Genomic DNA, 17,608 nt, shown 5'->3' on the forward strand with positions numbered 1-17,608 from the left:
GCTAGAGTCACAAAAGTTGCTGTAGCTTTACCAAGTTTGACTTTAGTTAGTTACTCACGAAGTGAGCTGGTTGCGTAAATGATACAAGGTGTCTTCACTTTGCTGCTTTGTGAAAGTAGCTGAAGTTACTGCTTCATTAACATTGCTACTAACTCTTCTGTCCTTCCGTTCCCCCATTGCCCCAGAGCCTGTGAGCATACATGGCCTCTGCATCTCCGGAGGCCGCTCTGACGAGCCGCTCTGGTCGAAGCAGGGAGAATGAGTCCAGAGGTAGGTAGTAGACCTCCTTTCAGATGTCATGAAAATGTGCTAGTTATTGCTTACGTGTCGTACTGTAAAACAAGCAGTGAATTTAAATCTTAAATCCCACTGGCCATACTGTCTCAGAGCGACTGCTTCCTGAACTACAGAGCTCCACCATCTTCCCGAGACCTCCAGTCCATGTTCAGGACACACAGGTGAGACAGCACTAAGATCAAACTGACCATCAAATGTGCATCCAGTTTGGTCATATATATATATATATATATATATATATATATATATATATATATATATATATATATAAAGAAAAGAAAAATGCTCTATAATCTTTATATATATGTATAAAGATTATAGTGCATTTTTCTTGTGTTTATGTATGTGTTTTAAACATCTGTGCAAATCATTTGCTTAAAATCTGAATGAATGCAAAGCTGACAATCTGTGTGTCACAATTACAATTCACAATACTGTCAAAAATGACTTTACTGTTTGTACCATGAAGTAAAGCCTGATGTTTGATTAAAAAGCAGATATGTAAACCAACCAAGGAGGAGTTTTGAAGGTTTGAAGGTGTGTATATACAGTCTACAGTATGTAGGTATAGGTCTTTTGTTGATGTCAGTTTCTACCCTTAATCTAGGCTGTGCTGAAGAGACGTGTAGCACGGAAACAGCCCAGTCTCCACCACTTAAAAGCCCGTGATCGGATGTTTTTTCCAGGCTGGTACACTCAGTCACCTCCATCTCAACAAATGGAGCAGCCACACAGGCGCCATGAACAACTGCCTGTCCGCCTACCTCCTCTCCAATCCACGACCAAGGTCAGTGACAGACATGTTTGAGAAGAGGATAAGTATTGCTTCAAAGATGTCCATAGTGCATGATGGACAGGTTCCTCCAAAGTATATTTATGCTAAAATTCTTTTCATAAATCTAAAAAAAAAAAAAAACAATCCCAAAACCCAAGACTACCAGCAAAATTCTGACAAATGTGTCAAGCTTTCAGGCTACCTATTCACCTGTCAGGCTAAATAACTGGTAACAAAATGGTCCTTGGCAAAATCAGGCTCTTCTCTTCAAGGGGTTGACAAATCCTTTGTTAAAGTCCCAATTCATTGTTTACTGCCTTTCAATGAGCTACCTGCAGAAGGAAATTCATCTTTGCTTGTGTCTCTCCACCACTTTCCAGTTGTCCCAGACTGTGGCGTCAACCCCAAGTCTCCCCAGATGGCCGTTTCCCATTGAGAGAGTTGGACACTTGGACAGTCCCTCCAAAGTTCAGAGTTATGAGTACAGAAAAGATAACTATTTGATGGTCAGCCATGAAGGTGTGTTATCAGTGCGTGAGGACGAGCTGGACTTTGTGACTCTCAAGCGCTGGGATGAGGAGTATAACTACCACTGCAAGCTGATTCGCATGCCCTTCTTTGCCCTCTTCAAAAAGTGGAAACCCTTCTACGTCTGGCGCACCAAAGTTCGCGCCAAGAAGATTCATTTAGCCAAGGAGTCCCTCCAAAACCATTTGTTTACCGTCAGTCAGGTATGTGGCTGTTTGTTTAAATTGAGGTCTGGAATTTCTCTCAATTTGTCTTAATAATGTGCTAATGAATATAGAATATTATACATTGTCAGTATGCTCACTGAGAAGAACAATCTTTGTAGTCACTATTAACATCTGTATCTGTCATACAGTCTCTTAGTCCTGCACTGATAGACATCAGGAAAATGTGTTACCAAATAAGTGACACAGGCTTGTGTCACATGGAGAAAAAACACACCTACACACTGCAGGAGTTCCAGGACATCCAGTTCAAACAACTGCAAGAGGTGCAATTGTACATTCATACAAGAATTGGTCCAAAAGTTTGAAATGTATATACACACATTGTGTATGTCTGTGTGTGCCTCCTCACATGCTCATTGCACTCATTTGTTCATTACTGTCAGGCGCTGACTGACTTGAAGAAGTTTCAAGGTCTGGTAAAGGAGGTGACAGTTTGTGCCTGTCACAACTACTTGTCAGAATGTCAGCCCTCATCTGGTATTTCAAGTGCGTACACACTGACCATATGGACACGCTGGAACTTACATACATAGACCACAAAGTTATTGGACTGATAGACCTCTCTGTTTGTCACAGATAAGAGCAGGGACAAGACAATGATTGCGCAGATCAACACGACTTTTCGCTGTAACCGCCTCATTTGGTGGGTCATTTCTTGCATTTGTTTCTCTTTAATTGTGTTTGCCTTCTGATTCTGTTTGTGTACTAGACATGCCCACTTTTTGTTTTCTTTTTTTATTCACAGAAGACATTTTTATGTGTCACAGCCAGAAAAGCACAGGTGTGACTAATTAAATTAATGATGGCTGATTTCCACTTATCTGTTGTGGCCCACTGGAGCACTTGAATAGAACAGAGCCAGCGTTAATCTTATTGCTAACACGTGTTCACCTACTATGACAAGTCCAAATGTCTGCTGTGGAAAAGGCCAAGTCCAACCCATCTTTGTCTCCCACCTACCCAGCTTCATCCGTCTTGTTGACTATTTGGTCGTCAGCACCTTGCACATCTTGGTGGTGAATGCAGTGGCCAAACTGCTGGCTGTGCTCCAGGAGCAGGTACGTCAAACGCCCAGTCACGCCATTATTCAGAGCTGGAGCCAGCAGTCTGAGGCTACCACTGATCCTGTAGAAGAAGAGATGGATAAGAAGGTAGGGCACTGTTTCAGTATTATCAACAGTGAAAGCACAGTAATTACTGTATCTACCAATGTTTTTTCAAGCAGGCACAGTGATATGTCATGGAATGCGTAGGCCGAATGTACAAACCACAACAGGCCAGATACACTCAAATTCAGCTGTCCAATTGTCTCAAAGAATCTTCTTAGAAAAATGCTCAATAAGGGTCTGCAGGAGTCAGAGTCCGAGAAGCAAAAATACTTTATTGCCGGCAACAAAGGGGAAAAACACTCAGAAACGCACAGCGTGCAATTCTGAAGAACTCCAACTTACAATGGTCAGTGCTCTGTCTTTTATACAGTTCAGCTCAGGGTTTACCACGCCCTTGGGGGCATCTTCTCTTTTTTCTAAGGCTCTTCTATTTTTACACCATTACGTTATCTTTGGCAGCTCTTCTGCCCGGAATTTATCTATCTTACCCAAACTTGTATTGATACATTAGAGGTGCATCTTGAGGATGCCTCCTTTTCATTTTCTTTCTATTCTTCAAAATTACACCATTAGCTTCTGGTTGTCATGGGCTCTTATTTTTTAAAAATATTATCAAATTACAATTTATTGGCATAGATACATATAAAGTATAAAGGAATATCACACAATCACATGATCATTAAGTGCACTTTGAGATTATATTAAACATAGTAAGAGTATATTGAATCATCATTGAATCATAGTGTGATTATAAGAACACTCAACCTTTCGGTGATTACAGTAAGCACTCAAATATGGATTTATGGATGAATACAGTAAGGTTATATAAGGCTACACAGGGTTATATAGGGTCACAAAAACAACAGCTGCAAAGACACCTGCACGGCCATGGAAAAGCCCAAAGAGCCATAATGCAGGGGCCCTGCTCCCGTGATCTCTGCACAGTATTATCCTGGCCTTTTTGTGCTTCTTCTTCACTTTTCTACTTCTCCTGTACTCTTAAGCGAATGTGCTATTGTCACAGTATCACATCCAAAAACATTTCTGCTACAATATCATGCTCAACAAATCATCTGTTATCATCTACCATTGGTTACAGTTTTTTCTCTCAAATCATCACATATCTGTTGGAAAAAATTATACTACATCTCCCCCCTTTGTGACTGTAAAGTCACAGTGTTGCTGGTTCAACCAAGCTATTACTAGATAAATGATAAATGCAAGGAATGTGAGATGAGCAGACATATTAGTAAAGACTCAAATCATTTCTGCGTACTCCTTTTCAAAGATCAGTGTTTTAGACAATTGCTCAGTCGTTCACATTGGCTAAGGATTACAATTGGTAATTTCAGTGCAGGTACTAATGATTTCAGGTATCACATACATGAATGGAAACATGTCATTTATGCATGGACAATGGAAAGCCATTCAGAACATTTTTAGTCAGCAGGACTCGGTGGACTATCAGGACTGAGCGGATCAGGGGAGGTTGGAGAGCATGCAGGGGGGTCTGGTGAAGGCACGGCCTTCAACCCACGGATCAGTGTATCATACTTCAGGAGTCCCTCTATGAGTTCCTTCTGTCGGTGGAGGAGAGCATCACTTTGAACAATTAATTCCTGCAGTTGATTAAAGCGGACCTGGAGATCGGCGTAGGATTGCTGAATGGCATCGTATTCTTGCGGGATTTCATTTTTCTCTTGCAGAGCGGCATCTGTTTCTGCCAGGAAAATTTCCTTCTGCATCTCGAATTGCTTTTTCTCTATGCGATATAGTTCTACTTCACGACGCATCTGTCGTCGTGCTCTTCGGATGAGGGCCTGTCGGCATAACTGCATAAAGTAAGCACGTTCTTGGGGAGTTTTAATGGCTAGGTAGGGTCTAAACTTCCTCATGTTTAGTAGAAGTGTAGAGTGATGAAGGATGAGGTTTTGAGTGGGGGCCACAGCTTGGAGGGGCACAGTCCCTTGAATGGGCACAGCCTCACCATCAACAGTGGAGACGCTGTTAGCTTGTTTAAGTCTAGATGTTCTGGTGGGATCGTATCTCAAATCTTCAGATCCGTCTGCGGTGGGGGTTTTTGTAATATATCCAAATTTTCCTGTCTCCCACTCTACCCTTCTGGGGCCGATGCGAATCTCTAGTCGTGGATCTACTGCAGCCCTGTGTCTCCCTGCTATAGTCAGGTTTTCAGGGATTCCTAGAAAAGGACAAAAAGGGAGAGTTATTGAAGCAGTTGGATGATTACACAGTATTTCTAATAGTGTTGCCAGAGTTTTCTGTGTCCCCAAACCTCGTATCACTCTTTCCCACGGTATTGAAGGAAACTCCTCTTTTTTTTGAGCCAAGTTAATAATCCGTGTGATCAGCCACAATTTCAGAATGATTTCTTGTTCAGTTTGCCAATTTTCTACATCTTCGTTGTCAATGTAGGTTCGTTCCAACCAAAAATGTGTTCTGATGCCACGAGTTTCAATATCTCCTGTGCTATTAAAGTGCTCAGGCGTCACTATCTCGTCTTCACTATCACTGCTTTCCCTCTGTTCATCCATCCACTTTCTCCCTTATAGTTATTATTTACTTTGTCTTTTAATTTTATATTATTTACTTATTTATTTTTAATTAACTTATTATCTATTTATATTTGGTCTTTTAGTGTTATGTTATTTACTTCTCATTTAACACATTGTTCACTTATTGTTTATTTATATTATTTATTTTATCTTATCTTACTTTATTCTATTGTTATTTATTTATTATACTTTTAAGCAGCTTTCTAATTTTCAATTATTCTCCATATAATGCCGCTGAGAAATAGTAAAAACACTAGCAGCATCAAAATCCCTAAAAAAATATGCCCAATTGATGACTGATGAGCTATTTGCTGTAAGTTCTCAACTTTACTTCTCCTCTTCTGGTCTTTCTCTGGAGCAGCTCAGCTCTGAGGCCTCTGGTGTGTGTGTTACTCCGCTGCTCTCTCTCTTGTGTGTGTGTGTGTCTTGGCTACTCTCCTCCTACGCGTATGTGTGTGTGTGTAGCTTTTCTGCACCTGCACTCTCCTCAGATGCCTCAACTATATATGTGCGCGTATGTCTATCTCTCGCTCTGTGTGTGTGTCAAGGACGTGTGTGAGAGGGGAGGAGGCCAGCTCACCCCTCCCTTTGATTCTGCTTACTTTTCTCCTTCTTTTTTAACCCTTTCTCTCCTACGACTCTGTTCTCTACTCCGAATCCTTATTCTCCTGTTTTTCGTAACTCCTTTTTATTTCTTTTTATATTTTCTCTTGAAATCACTACCTAGTGTTTTTCTTCTTCTTTTTACTTTGCATAGGTTTCCTTTACTTCATTTACTCCTTTCTCAATCTGTGTTACGTCTCACCCTCTCAGATTTCACTTTCTCAACATCTGAAAAGGCGCTTATTCAGGAAACTGTCAACTTAATAAACTTTCCAACTAAAGGGTCTGTGTCACTTTTAATCTCTGGAATATTCTAACTTATCAACACCAGGGGCGTTGGCTCTGTTCTTTCTAGCCGCCCTGTTTAATACCAGCCAAACTAGTCCTCCAGCAAATACCAGCGTTGCAATCAACCAGCATGCAATACATATATTGAATATAATTTTTTCACACTCTCCCCGTTCACTCATGTCCGCACCATAGTTATTGCCGAAGCACCAAGACAGACACAGACATGTATACAGACACAAAGCTTAAGCAGACACAGACAGACAATGCTCTCGGCTGCCTCGTGCAATCACTGAATGATTTGGTAAATTTAAAATAGGTTAGGTTCGGTTGAGGTGGATCATCAGAGAGTCATACCAATCACCTGGGCGGACTATTCTCGTCACTCAGAAACCCTCCTCTAATTTGCAGAAATAAAGGCTCTGCTTACCTTTAAATTTTGTGGGCCCAGGTGTCTGGTAGCAGAGTGTAGCCGCCTCTGGCACTGGAGACCTCTTTGTCCTTGTCCTCTCCTGGGGCTGGCTCGCCGCTGATATGTTGTGGAATGCGTAGGCCGAATGTACAAACGACAACAGGCCAGATACACTCAAATTCAGCTGTCCAATTGTCTCAAAGAATCTTCTTAGAAAAATGCTCAATAAGGGTCTGCAGGAGTCAGAGTCCGAGAAGCAAAAATACTTTATTGCCGGCAACAAAGGGGAAAAACACTCAGAAACGCACAGCGTGCAATTCTGAAGAACTCCAACTTACAATGGTCAGTGCTCTGTCTTTTATACAGTTCAGCTCAGGGTTTACCACGCCCTTGGGGGCATCTTCTCTTTTTTCTAAGGCTCTTCTATTTTCGCACCATTACGTTATCTTTGGCAGCTCTTCTGCCTGGAATTTCCCTATCTTACCCAAACTTGTATTGATACCTTAAAGGTGCATCTTGAGGATGCCTCCTTTTCATTTTCTTTCTATTCTTCAAAATTACACCATTAGCTTCTGGTTGTCATGGGCTCTTATTTTTTAAAAATATTATCAAATTACAATTTATTGGCATAGATACATATAAAGTATAAAGGAATATCACACAATCACATTATCATTAAGTGCACTTTGAGATTATATTAAACATAGTAAGAGTATATTGAATCATCATTGAATCATAGTGTGATTATAAGAACACTCAACCTTTCGGTGATTACAGTAAACACTCAAATATGGATTTATGGATGAATACAGTAAGGTTATATAAGGCTACACAGGGTTATATAAGGTCACAAAAACAACAGCTGCAAAGACACCTGCACGGCCATGGAAAAGCCCAAAGAGCCATAATGCAGGGGCCCTGCTCCCATGATCTCTGCGCAGTATTATCCTGGCCTTTTTGTGCTTCTTCTTCACTTTTCTACTTCTCCTATACTCTTAAGCGAATGTGCTATTATCACAGTATCACATCCAAAAACATTTCTGCTACAATGTCATGCTCAACAAATCATGTATTATCATCCACCATTGGTTACAGTTTTTTCTCTCAAATCATCACATATCTGTTGGAAAAAATTATACTACAACAGACAGTATTCAGTTTTGGTTAGTGTGTGTGTGTGTGTGTGTGTGTGTGTGTGTGTCTTTATTAGTCCGTCAAGTCAGAAACTCCCTGTGTCCAACCCATGTTCATCACTGAGCTGATTCTGGACACAAATGCTTTGATCTACAAACCCTCTGAGGAGAACTTTCAGGTTAGTTATCCAAAGTGTTATTGATTGTGTCACTTAGAGTTTTTTTTTTTTTTTTAAATCTATTTACTTCATCTACAGTATACTGCTGGTTAATTCCTACAGGAGACGGTTGTGGAGATCATTGGGCGGCTTGAGGAAACAGTAGTTTCAGTTAATACACTGACAGGACATCTTGATTTGAATTCAATGACAAAGCCTGAAACACATAAGGTAGTAAAAATAACCACCACCTCAACACGACAGCCACTTAGTTGTTCTAAATGTTGATATTGATGGTATATCAAAAGTATTAATGTAATGATAGATTTTACTCTGCATGCGATCTGTGATATAGTCTGTGTTTGTATTTTTATGTGTACTTTTACGCGTTCACTTTTAGGATTTGAAAAATAAATACATGGATGCCCCCTGTTTGCAGTCCATCATAGACAATGATGGCCACCTGCAAAGTGCCATCCAGAATATCAAGGTCAGTTTTTACATTGCACAGGTTTCTATCTCTGGAGGGGAGGCTCTGCTTTGTCTGTACTATGTATGTATGGGTCTGACTTGTTTTTTCCCCTCAGGAATCACTCCACTTTGCCTTTGAAGCAGCAAAAGTGTACTCACACACGTTTGAGCGTTTTCGTCTGTTCTATAAAGAGAACGAAAGTCTGGATCTGGACGGACTGCAGCAACAGGATCATGGTGATGTAATATTCATTCGTGTAAAAATCGTTTCTGTGTCACATCTCCCACTCAACGCAACGAGCGTAGAATAGTGAGAATAGTACTTTGATCAGAGAGAGGCCTTTGTTACCAGCAGTATTGGTACTGGAAACATATTTTGGACATTTAAAAACACTGGACAAGTTGTCAACAAAACATGTTTGTTTCAACCTGGTCTGTGCCTTGGATGGACTATCAGTGGAAACAGGATATTTCTGTTTTCAAGTAATGACACCTCTCAGCTCCCCTCTGCCCTCAAGGAACCCTCTGTTTTCTTGAAAACAACCAAAAGTTGTGCCATATCATATCTTTCAAGACAACATGAGTATATTTTTTAATATGATTAAAAAAAACCCCATCATATCGTGATAATTGAAATGTTCTCACATGTTGATGTAATGGTGTCAAACCTTTATGCACAGAAACAACAAGAACTGCTGGAAGCAAAAGTTACATCGCTGCCAGCAGTATGGAAGAGGTTTGGTTACAAAGGATTTGCTGTGCAACAAGCCGCTGTAATATGTAACAAGTGCAAGACTTTAACAACAATACAAAAACTTATTTCACCTCCTCAAGCAGAAGCACCTGTTTGTGTATGAAGTTTGAATTTTCTAGTCTATAAACTACAAATGTCCATTTTTCAAAGCATGTCATAGGTTTGTATATAGACTTGCAGAGTTACTGTCTTCTTGTTGGATATGTTAAAGTTGCAGTCTTGTGAAAAACTCTGACATCTGAAATGTGAGAGTAGAGTAGAGTAGAGAGTAGGGTTTACTTCATCTGGGACGGCTAATTGCGTCTTCAAATTGCGCATGTTTTAAATCTTTACAGTTGTGCCAAACTTACAGGTATGTGTAACTACTGATCTACATGAAGTTATAGCCCTGAATTATAACACTGTTTTGTTTATAGCAGAGTTAGTTTTTCTTTTGGATTTGTTTCCTTTTTTGTTCGCCATTCATCTTAATCAGGGCTGCCGTGACTTGTATTGACTGAAATGATTACTCTGACTATTTTTGTCAATGCACTTGTGAGCAACTGGGGAACTTTTGAGGATACTGTTCAAAGAAGGGAGACGGTTAATAGCAGATGAGTTTTGGTGGAGATAAAAAAAAATATTTTCCAAAGATAAACTTTAAGCATGCAAAATAACTTGGTTCTTTTAGACTGATGGACGTTGACTGCTTCATCTCACAGGTTTGTCCTTTTTTGGAAAAGCACTGGAGTTATACCACAGTGAGCATAAGGAGGCCTCAGCCATTCAACAGAAGAGACATCTAGGCTTACTGCTTGTGGACAAAACACAGCTCAAAGAGAAGCTTGTGTCTTCCCCACGTCGCTGTCTGGAGGTGAGGTCTAGTTGTCCGCAAACATGCACTATATGACTGCTATTACACAACTGTTTTTGGTGTAAGAATTATGGAGTTTTTTTACCACAATGAACAAGTGCTTTAAACAAGAGGGCATTGAGGCCATCCTAACTCACTGAAATGAAAATGTAAGCGAGGTCCAAGGCTTCAGTGAGTGATATATTTGCAAGGGATATTTTCTAATACATCCAAATTTGGAATTAACACTGCAGCAAACATGTTGAAGGCACATAGGAATCGTTGCTCTGCTCTGAATCTCTGCTTTAGGTCGTCAACAAGATGCTCTCTCAGTTGGCTAAGAGGAGGCTCGATGGTGTCATTGCTGAGGCATGTGAAGCCCAGTTTAAACTAGAGTTCCGTCCCTCTACTACAGCTGAGTTAGCCGACTCCCTCACATTCCTCGATGAGATACAGGTGAGGGTTAGACATATGGTTCATGTTGATGGCAGTTTCTTTTGCATTCCTAAGTTCTTGTAAGAAAGCAAAGTTATTTTCACAGTATGTAGCCTCCAACCTCGTCTCCTCTCTTCTGTCCCCTTTCCTCTTGTCCTCTCCACCTTTTCCTGTCTGACTCTATTCTACTACACTCTCCTCTTCTTCTTTCTTTTTCTCCCTCTCACCAGATAACAGTGCTCGAAGAGGAGCAGGAGACAGTATGTCAGATGTACAATCTCATTAACATGTACTCAGTTCCCACGCCACCCGAGGATCTGGTTGTTTTCGCCACATTGCAACCCTCCATTAACTCTTTGCACAGCATCATTGATGAGGCAGCGGCGGAGAGAGACTCCAGCATGGAGAGGTTTTGCAGCTCCCTGCACAAGGACATAAAGGAGCTGAACCGTGAGGTCATGAAAGTCAAACTTAAGTCACAGGTGAATGGAGAAGTTCTACTCATTGTTCTATTAACTCTTACAGATTAAACAAATAAAAAGGGTCCTCTAATGGTTAGAAAGCATACTTTGGAAGTGTTATTTAAGGTGTGTCTGTGTATTAGTATTTGCTCCATTTTTTCTTGTTTGCCTTGTGGTTTTTCATGCGTAGGATCCACAACTCCTAGACATTAATGCCAATTCCTCCCAAGTGCGTCTGCTTCTGGGGGAGATCCAGATTTCCATAGACGAGCTGCAAGCCCAGGCCTCCACCTACACCACCTACCAGAAGAAGTTCAAGGTAATGTAATTCTTTAGATCCTTTCAGTAAATCCAAAATGGTTGTTGCAAAAAAAATAAAGCATGTCACAAGTCAATGCATAACAACTTCATTTTGTGTTGGAAATGTGGGTCCAAAGCATGAAAGGCCATGATATTTAAACTTTACCTGCAAACAAGCCACCCAACTCAACCCAAATTAGTTTTCCTTCTTTTGATGAGTAAAGGTGGAGGTGACAAAGTTTGACACTCTGGAGGAGTTAACTGCAGAGTTTAGGCTGAAGCAGCTGCTGTGGGACTCTCTAGAGGAGTGGGACTCTTTACAAGATGGATGGAGGCAGGTGAGGTGCATTTGATGTATTGTATGAGAGGCCCTGAACGCACGTACATTATCATGCACAGACACATGTAACAGCTCCTCCTCTCTGCTAAGCTTGACTGTGTCGTTCCACTTCCACCCATCCCCAGAGCACACTTGAGCAACTGGACCTAGAGCAGTTCAGCTCACAAGTCATCAAATATGGCAAATACGTCAACCAGCTGGAGAAGGGCCTGCCACGTAACAATGTAGTGCCAAGTCTTAAGGACAAGGTGGAGGTCACAAAGCAGAGGGTGGGTAGGACAACCCACATACTGTATACCAAAATGATCACAAATCTCATTTTGAAATGATGTCATATTAGAATACAAACTGCAAGCAACTGATTTCAGCAGCTGGTTCCTGACTGCAGCTTTGTGACTCTCTCTAAATCATATTCATGTGTTGTCCTTCAGCTGCCTGTGATCACTAACCTACGTAACCCATGTATGAAAGTGGAGCACTGGAAGACTCTGGAGTCTTTTGTGGGGACCTCCTTGAATGTGGAGGAGCTTACTGTGGCTGTTTTGGAGGAGATCAACATCTTTTCATATGCAATGGAGATACAAGAGGTAAATATAGCTACTTGATGAGCTGCTCCTGCTATGCTTGTGACAGCTTGGTCACTGCTGACTACATCACTACCACTTGCTTTTATCTAATCTTACTTACAGTGTTGCATTAAAGTAATCTTTGCATGTATTACACTAAATACAGGTATTCAACACTAGTACAAAAGCTGGTTATACTTACTGGATAAACAGCACTAATACAACCCTTGACCCCTTTAGGTGTCAGGACAGGCTTCAGGAGAGGCATCCGTGGAGACCGTTATCACAAAGGTGTGTTAAAATGGATCTACCTAGCTGTATCTAGACAAACTGCAGTACAAGTTTAATCATTAATCATGCCATTTTGTGCCCACATAACCCAATTTGATGACTCATACAGTATGACTCAACAATTACATTGTCACATACAGAGATTCCTGCTTTTTTGTAAGACTCTCTCTAAGATGCTTACTTAATTCCTATTTTTGTGATTTGACTCACACAGCATAAAGTGCATAAAGTGGGTTGGCTGGTGGCATGTGATGCACTGATGGTTGAACTTTGAGTAATACGTTATTAGTGGATATGATAGAGGCTGGCATTAATTATAGCCAATGAAAATCAGTTCCTCTGATCCACCTTAAAAGCAGTGCCCTCTCTTACACACAGGTCCCTTAAAAGAATAATTTGACATTTTGGGAAATACACTTATTTGCATTCCTGCCAGGAATCAGATGAGAAGATTGAAACCATTCTCATAGTTGTCTGTTAAATATGAAGCTACAGCCAGGGGACGGTTATCTTAGCTTTGCATAAAGACTGGAAGCAGGGGAAAACAGATATCCAGGCTCTGTCCACTGATAAAAGAAAATCTGCCTATCTTTTCTACAGATTAAGCAAACAAGATATAATGTGTTAATTAGTGAGCTTTAGAAGTGCTGGTAGGCGGATGTTTCTACCTTCAGACAAAATCAGCCTTCATATTTACTGCATAGACGTAACAGTGATATTGATCTTCTCATCTAATTAACAAGAAAACGAATCATGTTTCCAAAATGTCAAATTGTCCCTTTAAGTCAGATTTATGTTTCTGGAGACAATGACAGCCTGGTCACCATACTTTCCTCATGTGTGGTTTTAGCATTGAGTTTTAGTAATTAACACATGTACAGCAACAAGTTACTTTAAAATACATAAGTACATAAACTGGAATGATTAGTTAGATTGTGCTTTTATGAGTGAAGCACCACTCTGACATTTATGCGTGGAGAGCAGTGTTGTGTCTGGAGTAGGGCTGCATGTAATGTTTTTTTTTTTCATCATTGATTCATCCGCCAAATGTTTTCTCAGTTAATCGTTAGGTTAATAAAATGTTCTAAATCTAAATGATTATCAACAAAGTTGCTGCTTCATTTTCTGTTGATCGACTTAATTGTTGCAGCTTTCGTTTGGAGTTGTCCACCATTCACATTTGATTTTACTTAGGTGCTTTTCCCCTTATGTCACATCCACTTGAGCCAAGAGATAAGTTCAATGACGCTGTGTTAACATTTGTTGTGACCCACCATTCTCTACCCTGAAAATCATGTCTGTGGGATGATACACACATGATGTACACATGCAAGAACCTATTTATGGAATGCATTGCGAGCCCACATCATTTAACCTCTGCCCTCTCAATGAGCCATGCAGGTGGAGGATGTGTGGAAGACCACAGAGTTCACTGTGCTGTCTCATGGTGATTCCAAAGACGTCTTCATCTTAGGAGGCACGGATGATATCCAGGTGGTAACACACAGCACACACCACACACTCTCAGACACTGTTGTGTTTCAGTACATCTGATTGTGTGTGTTTCCATGTTTGTTTACTGTGAAGGTGCTGCTGGATGACAGCATTATCAATGCAAGCACGGTGGCATCTTCTCGCTATGTAGCTCCCATCAAGCTCAGGGTGGACAAACTGCTGAGACAGCTGACCCTCTTCAACCAAACACTGGTAAAGGCTAAGAAAAGAATGGCATAAAGTGATCTTTCATCATGATCATTTCAGGACTTGTCTACATACTGAATGCAGATTTTGACTTTGGGCTTGGCCTCAAATGCTACACAGTAGCTCTCCCTAGTGGCTGCAAGCGAGAACATATATTGCTTGCAGAAAGAAAATATGCTTCAGAATTTTTTGAGTTCTGTGTTTCACTTCATTCAAGGAAACACTTACAGTGTTGAATTTTAAGTCTATAGTTTATTGATATTATTCATTTCATTTTCTACTGTAATTCTTCCTCCACTCACATTGTCCCCGCTGTCTTCCCTTCCTCCCCTGTATTTCTTTCTTTTCTGCCCTCTTTTCCAGGATGAGTGGCTTACATGCCAAAGGAACTGGCTGTATCTAGAGAGTATCTTCTTGGCGCCAGACATTAAGAGGCAGCTGCCTGCTGAATCCAAGATGTTTCTTAAGGTGGACAAGTCCTGGAAGGAGATCATGTCAAAGGTCCATAAGATGCCCAACGCCCTAAAAGCAGCCACACAGCCTGGTAGGTAACCGAAGACAAGACGTGCAGTGACAGACGGACAGATACACACATGCGCTCGCTCTGGTAAATACATGTTATCCGACACAGATCTGCTGGAGACTTTTCAACACAACAACGCTCTTTTGGAAGAGATACAGAAGTGTCTGGAAGCATACCTGGAGTCCAAGAGAGTCATCTTCCCCAGGTATGCATATGCCTGCTTTGTCACATATTACAACAGACTTTAACATCATTTTTATCATCCTAAACTTTTTGCTTAATTTTTACTTCCTTTCTCTGTTAGTAGCTTTCCTTGTGCACAAACTACATTCAAAGTATACTGCTTTTCATTTCCCCCTTGACAGGTTAGCAGTTGTCACTCTAAACATCTCCTCCTGATGTGGATGCTAATGCGTAGTAGCAAGTACTCTGATATTCGTCCTTTATATATATATCCCTCGCAGGTTCTACTTCTTATCCAATGATGAGCTGCTAAAGATCCTGGCCCAGACAAGAAACCCCCAGGCGGTGCAGCCCCACCTCAGGAAGTGTTTTGATGCCATTACACGGTTAGAGTTCGCCTTGCTGCACGAACAATCTGCTGATGCGACAGGAACTGCGCTGGATGCTGGAGAACAGGAGGCGCTCTATAGCAAAAACATCCTGAACATGGTTTCTCCTGAGGGAGAAAAGGTCAGGTTTGAGTAACCTCAACACCTTCGGTCATCTTGCTTTCTGTTTTGTTCTACCTGTTGTTGTCTTGTTTCAGCCCTTGCTGAGAATGACTGAGTGAGTGAGAAGGGAAAAATACACCCTCATACCAACATCTTTACTGTGTGAAGTATGAAAATGTTCCCCTGTTCAGCCATGTTAAATGACACCACTCTTCTCTTATTAGTGGTGAGCGCAAGAATAAAGCAGGATGCCAGATACTGCAAAAAACAGTAATGGATAAAAAAAAAAAATTGGACATGCCAAATTCGGATTGGTATTGATAACAAAACAATGAATGAATTATGTAGTGTTGTTTTCAAAAGTGTTAAGAGTTTATTGGTTTGCCCCAAACACTAGAAAATTGGATAACAGCTTCGTCAGGGTTGACTGGTTTCGTACTCTCTCTGTGGCTGCTAGCTGTTTTCTGCTCTTGTTTGAGGTTTCATTGTATCCAGCTGAGGACCAGGCTCCCCTCAGTAGTAAATTATACCACAGCAATCATTATGGTATAATAGTGTTTGACATCTCAAATTCTGCAAGAAGAGTGATGAATGCTGTCTGACTGCAGTGGCAATTGTGCTTGCACAAATTGCTCAGTCACCCACTGTATCAGATGTAGGGCTCGTGAATTATGACCACAAGGGGTCATTAGTTATCACCCCTGCAGTCCTTTGATCACAAAAGGCAAATAGAGGCTGTGATAATTGACACAGAAGGTTCACATTGAACACGTAAAGACACGTATAACTGTGTCCTGAACTGTAACAGATCTTGTCCCTATGTGTCTAAGTGTAGGTGGGTTTGACCAAAGGTCTGAAGGCACAAGGCAATGTGGAAGATTGGCTTTGCAAGGTGGAGGAGGCCATGTTCTCTTCCCTGCGACGCCTCAGCAAGGCTGCCATTGCAGACTACCAGGTGAAGTCGAGAGAGGAATGGGTGGTGGCTGGACATCCATCACAGGTACACACACGCACACACATGCATTAAAGGCATCCCTGCTTTTCAGACTTTTTAAAGAACAGACATATTAGTAGTTACCACTACATTTCACTTTTATGCATTTATCATTTTTCTAACAGTGAGAATTATTGTTATTCACTGATTCAGAGGCTAACCAAGAACTGCTGCTATTGTCTCGTGCTTTCATTGATTTTGTAATTGATAACTATCATTTCAGGTGATACTTTGTGACAAGCCTTGTCTATTTTTATACAGACTTCAGTTTGTATGTGTGTCCACCAGGTGGTGCTGACCATTTCTCAGATGATGTGGTGCAGGGACATGGACGCCTGCCTGGAGGGAGACCATGACCACTTTGCTGCCCTGCAGGAATTTGAACTAACTAACTTTGAAGTACATCACACTAAGTCCTCTGCCTCTTGCTTTTCCTCTGGTTTTCTGGTTGAAAAGTATATTCAACAAATCAAGTCTGTTTTCCAAAGTATTTTTACATTTTAATTTCAACTTTATAACCCAATAATGTTCGCATTATTGTCATTGTTTTAATGGGTTGTCCAATAGTAATGTCTTAATTCATGGTGTGTGTGTGTGTGTGTGCGTGCGTGCGTGCGTGCGTGCGTGCGTGCGTGCGTGCGTGCGTGCGTGCGTGTGTTTATTGCAGAGGCTTAATGCCCTGGCAGCATTGGTACGAGGACAGCTGCCTACTTTACACCGCAATATCATCACTGCTCTCATCACCATCGATGTCCATGCCAGAGACATCGTCACAGATCTTGTCCGCCAGAAGGTACATAGTAGTGCAATAGTATGAACACACACAAACACCATCAAGGAGCATCAAGGTCTGTTCTTGGACTGGTATGATAGGTGCAGGTATTGACTGGGGACTTTCATCTGATTGAAAGGTTTTGTAAGAACTCACCACAAAGTAACTTCAGCTGTCTTTTTCAGGTGGACACCAGGTCTAACTTTGAATGGCAAAGACAGTTACGCTACTACTGGGACCTGGATACTGACAACTGTGTGGCCACAATGGCTCTATCTACTTACAATTATGGCTATGAATACCTGGGAGCCTGTCCTAGACTGGTTATCACACCACTCACGGTAACACACACTTACACAGTGATACTCAGACACACATGTATGACTGAAAC

General features: G+C 41.2%; 2 protein-coding genes across 2 annotated transcripts in view; one reads left to right on the forward strand and one right to left on the reverse strand.

Annotated features, from left to right (window-relative positions):
- The first annotated feature begins 200 nt into the window (after window positions 1-200).
- The window catches only part of dnah6 (dynein, axonemal, heavy chain 6), a 60,729-nt gene continuing 43,321 nt past the window's right edge, over window positions 201-17,608 (forward strand). Inside the window, exons 1-29 of the mRNA XM_076728205.1 lie at window positions 201-270; window positions 388-458; window positions 905-1,084; window positions 1,453-1,803; window positions 1,956-2,090; window positions 2,211-2,304; window positions 2,404-2,470; window positions 2,792-2,978; window positions 8,032-8,124; window positions 8,227-8,334; window positions 8,504-8,593; window positions 8,691-8,811; window positions 10,030-10,181; window positions 10,470-10,622; window positions 10,826-11,077; window positions 11,247-11,375; window positions 11,581-11,694; window positions 11,822-11,965; window positions 12,128-12,283; window positions 12,503-12,553; window positions 13,955-14,047; window positions 14,141-14,260; window positions 14,618-14,798; window positions 14,886-14,982; window positions 15,242-15,470; window positions 16,287-16,451; window positions 16,734-16,844; window positions 17,113-17,238; window positions 17,403-17,558. Coding sequence (XP_076584320.1) covers window positions 201-270; window positions 388-458; window positions 905-1,084; window positions 1,453-1,803; window positions 1,956-2,090; window positions 2,211-2,304; window positions 2,404-2,470; window positions 2,792-2,978; window positions 8,032-8,124; window positions 8,227-8,334; window positions 8,504-8,593; window positions 8,691-8,811; window positions 10,030-10,181; window positions 10,470-10,622; window positions 10,826-11,077; window positions 11,247-11,375; window positions 11,581-11,694; window positions 11,822-11,965; window positions 12,128-12,283; window positions 12,503-12,553; window positions 13,955-14,047; window positions 14,141-14,260; window positions 14,618-14,798; window positions 14,886-14,982; window positions 15,242-15,470; window positions 16,287-16,451; window positions 16,734-16,844; window positions 17,113-17,238; window positions 17,403-17,558 — 3,996 coding nt within the window. The remainder of the gene's footprint in view (window positions 271-387; window positions 459-904; window positions 1,085-1,452; window positions 1,804-1,955; window positions 2,091-2,210; window positions 2,305-2,403; window positions 2,471-2,791; window positions 2,979-8,031; window positions 8,125-8,226; window positions 8,335-8,503; window positions 8,594-8,690; window positions 8,812-10,029; window positions 10,182-10,469; window positions 10,623-10,825; window positions 11,078-11,246; window positions 11,376-11,580; window positions 11,695-11,821; window positions 11,966-12,127; window positions 12,284-12,502; window positions 12,554-13,954; window positions 14,048-14,140; window positions 14,261-14,617; window positions 14,799-14,885; window positions 14,983-15,241; window positions 15,471-16,286; window positions 16,452-16,733; window positions 16,845-17,112; window positions 17,239-17,402; window positions 17,559-17,608) is intronic.
- LOC143318964 (uncharacterized) lies at window positions 3,836-7,442 on the reverse strand. The gene is made up of 3 exons (XM_076727511.1): window positions 7,430-7,442; window positions 6,831-7,145; window positions 3,836-5,136 (listed from the first exon to the last, which is right to left on the reverse strand). The coding sequence occupies exons 1-3, from the start codon at window positions 7,440-7,442 to the stop codon at window positions 4,376-4,378; spliced, it is 1,089 nt and encodes a 362-aa protein (XP_076583626.1). The 3' UTR covers window positions 3,836-4,375.

Source organism: Chaetodon auriga, chromosome 4, assembly GCF_051107435.1.
Source record: "Chaetodon auriga isolate fChaAug3 chromosome 4, fChaAug3.hap1, whole genome shotgun sequence".
Lineage (NCBI taxonomy): Eukaryota > Metazoa > Chordata > Actinopteri > Chaetodontiformes > Chaetodontidae > Chaetodon > Chaetodon auriga.

Coding starts and splice junctions, on each gene's coding strand:
- LOC143318964 (XM_076727511.1), bottom strand. Junction 5,137..6,830: donor TGGGCCCACAAAATTTAAAG/GTAAGCAGAGCC, acceptor GTCCTTTTCTAG/GAATCCCTGAAAACCTGACT.